Below are 3,844 nucleotides of genomic sequence, written 5' to 3' on the forward strand. Positions count from 1 at the left end.
ACCCTATAATGTTCTACACAGACACAGCACTTCACCCTATAATGTTCTACACAGACACAGTACTTCACCTATAATGTTCTACACAGACACAGTACTTCACCTATAATGTTCTACACAGACACAGTACTTCACCCTGTAATGTTCCACACAGACACAGTACTTCACCCTATAATGTTCCACACAGACACAGTCCTTCACCCTATAATGTTCTACACAGACACAGTACTTCACCCTATAATGTTCTACACAGACACAGTACTTCACCCTATAATGTTCTACACAGACACAGTACTTCACCCTATAATGTTCTACACAGACACAGTACTTCACCCTGTAATGTTCTACACAGACACAGTACTTCACCCTATAATGTTCTACACAGACACAGTACTTCACCTATAATGTTCTACACAGACACAGCACTTCACCCTATAATGTTCTACACAGACACAGTACTTCACCCTATAATGTTCTACACAGACACAGTACTTCACCCTATAATGTTCTACACAGACACAGTACTTCACCCTATAATGTTCTACACAGACACAGTACTTCACCCTATAATGTTCTACACAGACACACGCACACAAGCATTAGTTCAAGTCTATCTTTAATCATTTACATAGACTGTTTGAAAATACATGGCTTCCTGTAAAAAAAAGGTTTGGTTTCATTAATTAAAAATGAACAACAGAAGGGGATACTTATTAAAATCATCAACATCATCAGACTCAACCAATCAACCTCTCTGACTGGAATGTCTGTGAAATGGAATGGAACTAGGCTAGAACGGTGGAATGCTTTTTGATTGGCCAATCATAGGAGCAAATCCTAACTTCCACTTACGTCCCGTTTTCACGTAGTCATGCGTTGATGTCAATGGGAGACTAAGTGACAATTCAACTTAATGAAGTGAAAGTTAGGATTCACCCCATAGAGCCTAGATGTTGTGTTCATTAAGGCACACCGTTATGGAAGGTTTCTATCAGAATGTTAGTCACAAAACACATAATGAAAAGTATTCATACACATTAAAAAACAGTTGTCTAAATATCCAGATTTTTTACCCCTCAACGTTTGCCAAAGTACATAATATACAAAACGACTTTGAAATGTTTTATTTGGTTTTGCTGCCAAAATATTTGAATTGAATACCGAGATAGTTCCATACAGCAATTATTTTTAAGGTGCAATCTGTAGTTTTATTTGCAGGTGTACTGCAACACTGATACTGTAGGCTTGAAATGAACCATTTGTTTGTGGGACAAAAAAAAGTTACAGATTGCACCTTTAAGTTTCTTAGTCAGAGTAAAGAGAGAGAAAGAACAGGTAGCAGGCAGAGAGACATCTGAATTAAAAAGAGGGTGAGGAAAATGGAGGGCGGGTGAGGGACAGATGAGGAGGGGGAGTGAGGGACAGACAGGGAGGGGGTAAGAGACATAGGAAGACTGGTGTGTGATATGGAGTGAGGGGTGAAGGACAGATGAGGAGGTTGGGGGGGGTGAGGGACAGATGAGGAGGGGGGTGAGGGACAGACAGGGAGGGGGTAAGAGACATAGGAAGACTGGTGTGTGATATGGAGTAAGGGGTGAAGGACAGATGAGGAGGGGGGGTGAGGGACAGACAGGGAGGGGGTAAGAGACATAGGAAGACTGGTGTGTGATATGGAGTGAGGGGTGAAGGACAGATGAGGAGGGGGGGTGAGGGACAGACAGGGAGGGAGGGGGTAAGAGACATAGGAAGACTGGTGTGTGATATGGAGTGAGGGGTGAGGGACAGATGAGGAGGGGGGGTGAGGGACAGACAGGGAGGGAGGGGGTAAGAGACATAGGAAGACTGGTGTGTGATATGGAGTGAGGGGTGAAGGACAGATGAGGAGGGGGGGTGAGGGACAGGGAGGGAGGGAGGGGGTAAGAGACATAGGAAGACTGGTGTGTGATATGGAGTGAGGGGTGAAGGACAGATGAGGAGGGGGGGTGAGGGACAGGGAGGGAGGGAGGGGGTAAGAGACATAGGAAGACTGGTGTGTGATATGGAGTGAGGGGTGAAGGACAGATGAGGAGGGGGGGTGAGGGACAGGGAGGGAGGGAGGGGGTAAGAGACATAGGAAGACTGGTGTGTGATATGGAGTGAGGGGTGAAGGACAGATGAGGAGGGGGGGTGAGGGACAGGGAGGGAGGGAGGGGGTAAGAGACATAAGAAGACTGGTGTGTGATATGGAGTGAGGGGTGAAGGACAGATGAGGAGGGGGGGTGATGGACAGGGAGGGAGGGAGGGGGTAAGAGACATAGGAAGACTGGTGTGTGATATGGAGTGAGGGGTGAAGGACAGATGAGGAGGGGGGGGTGAGGGACAGACAGGGAGGGGGTAAGAGACATAGGAAGACTGGTGTGTGATATGGAGTGAGGGGTGAAGGACAGACAGGGAGGGGGGGTGAGGGACAGACAGGGAGGGGGTAAGAGACATAGGACTGGTGTGTGATATGGAGTGAGGGGTGAGGGACAGAGGAGAAGGGGAGTCAAACAGAGCAGGAAGCCGACTTGTGTGACTTGTAGGTGTACGAGCCAGGGCGCTAGCAGGCTGGTTTTTAGCATCAAGGGGGAGATGCTGTCATTTACAGAGAGGCACTGATGAGTTGGCACAGTAGGGCTGGAAGTTAGCTGGTAAGGCTAGTAGTTAGCGGTCAGGCTAACACAGAGACATAGGAATCCAGTGTATCTGTGGCTAACCAGGGTTAGCGGTTACTCTTCATGGCCTCCTTGGCTGCCAGGATGAGAGGGGTGAGGCTGGAGAGAGGCTTGGCCAGCTTTAGGAATGGATGCTACAGGGAAGACAAGAGATCAACCAATGAAACAAACTCTTCTCATCACGGTGTGTGTGTATGTGTGTGTTTGTTTGTGCGCGTGTGTGTGTGTACCTGCAGTAGTTCTTTCCCCCCTCCTCTCTTCTCTACATCCATCTCCAGACAGCGGGACAGGAAGGACCTGAACACTGGAGATAACTTCTCTGGAGACTGGAGCTCTGGAGTCCCATTGGTGGCTATCAGGTAGAGGGCCTGTATAAGACACAGACACACACTGAACATTACTGGCCACCAAGTGCAATGCCTGGACACACACACACGCATGGAACCCACCCTCCACCCCCCTCACATTCACACACACAAATCCATCCTCACCCTGAGTGGGTTCTCATTGAGGTAAGGGGGTTCTCCCTCCACCATCTCTATAGCCATGATGCCCAGGGACCAGATGTCCACCTTGGGTCCGTAGGCCTTCCTGGTCACCACCTCAGGAGCCATCCAGTAGGGAGTCCCCACCATGGTGCTCCTCTTACTCTGCTCTGGAGTGATCTGGGCACAGAACCCAAAGTCAGCTGGAGAGGGAGGGGAGAGAACAGACATGTTAGAGGGAAGGTCAACCCAGCAGTATAATGACAGGGGACAATGCAATAAGATCCAAGTTAGTGTGACTGTCAAGTCAATATGAAACATTCACCTAGTCACATTCAGCTAGACAGAGGAGAGAAAACAGGTAAGTTAGTGTGACTGTCAAGTCAATATGAAACATTCACCTAGTCACATTCAGCTAGACAGAGGAGAGAAAACAGGTAAGTTAATGTGACTGTCAAGCCAATATGAAACATTCACCTAGTCACATTCAGCTAGACAGAGGAGAGCTAAACAGGTAAGTTAATGTGACTGTCAAGCCAATATGAAACATTCACCTAGTCACATTCAGCTAGACAGAGGAGAGCTAAACAGGTAAGTTAATGTGACTGTCAAGTCAATATGAAACATTCACCTAGTCACATTCAGCTAGACAGAGGAGAGAAAACAGGT

At 47.6% G+C, this 3,844-nt stretch overlaps 1 protein-coding gene across 1 annotated transcript; it reads right to left on the reverse strand.

Annotated features, from left to right (window-relative positions):
• Nucleotides 1-596: 596 nt before the first annotated feature.
• LOC139402462 (serine/threonine-protein kinase PAK 2-like) lies at nt 597-3,426 on the reverse strand. Its single transcript, XM_071146421.1, has 3 exons — nt 3,182-3,426; nt 2,921-3,058; nt 597-2,824 (listed from the first exon to the last, which is right to left on the reverse strand). Exons 1-3 carry the CDS (start codon nt 3,404-3,406, stop codon nt 2,738-2,740), a joined length of 450 nt encoding a protein of 149 aa, XP_071002522.1. The 5' UTR covers nt 3,407-3,426; the 3' UTR covers nt 597-2,737.
• Between the last annotated feature and the right edge of the window lie 418 nt (nt 3,427-3,844).

The sequence above is a fragment of the Oncorhynchus clarkii genome, unplaced genomic scaffold (genome assembly GCF_045791955.1).
Source record: "Oncorhynchus clarkii lewisi isolate Uvic-CL-2024 unplaced genomic scaffold, UVic_Ocla_1.0 unplaced_contig_1721_pilon_pilon, whole genome shotgun sequence".
NCBI lineage: Eukaryota > Metazoa > Chordata > Actinopteri > Salmoniformes > Salmonidae > Oncorhynchus > Oncorhynchus clarkii.

What these genes read in the sequence shown, in the direction of transcription:
- LOC139402462 (XM_071146421.1), bottom strand. Translation starts at nt 3,406, where the DNA reads ATGTCTGTTCTCTCCCCTCCCTCTCCAGCTGACTTTGGGTTCTGTGCC. An exon ending in TCAATGAGAACCCACTCAGG is followed by an intron (nt 3,059 to 3,181) that starts GTGAGGATGGAT and finishes TGTCTTATACAG; the next exon opens with GCCCTCTACCTGATAGCCAC. An exon ending in GGGGGAAAGAACTACTGCAG is followed by an intron (nt 2,825 to 2,920) that starts GTACACACACAC and finishes TCTTCCCTGTAG; the next exon opens with CATCCATTCCTAAAGCTGGC.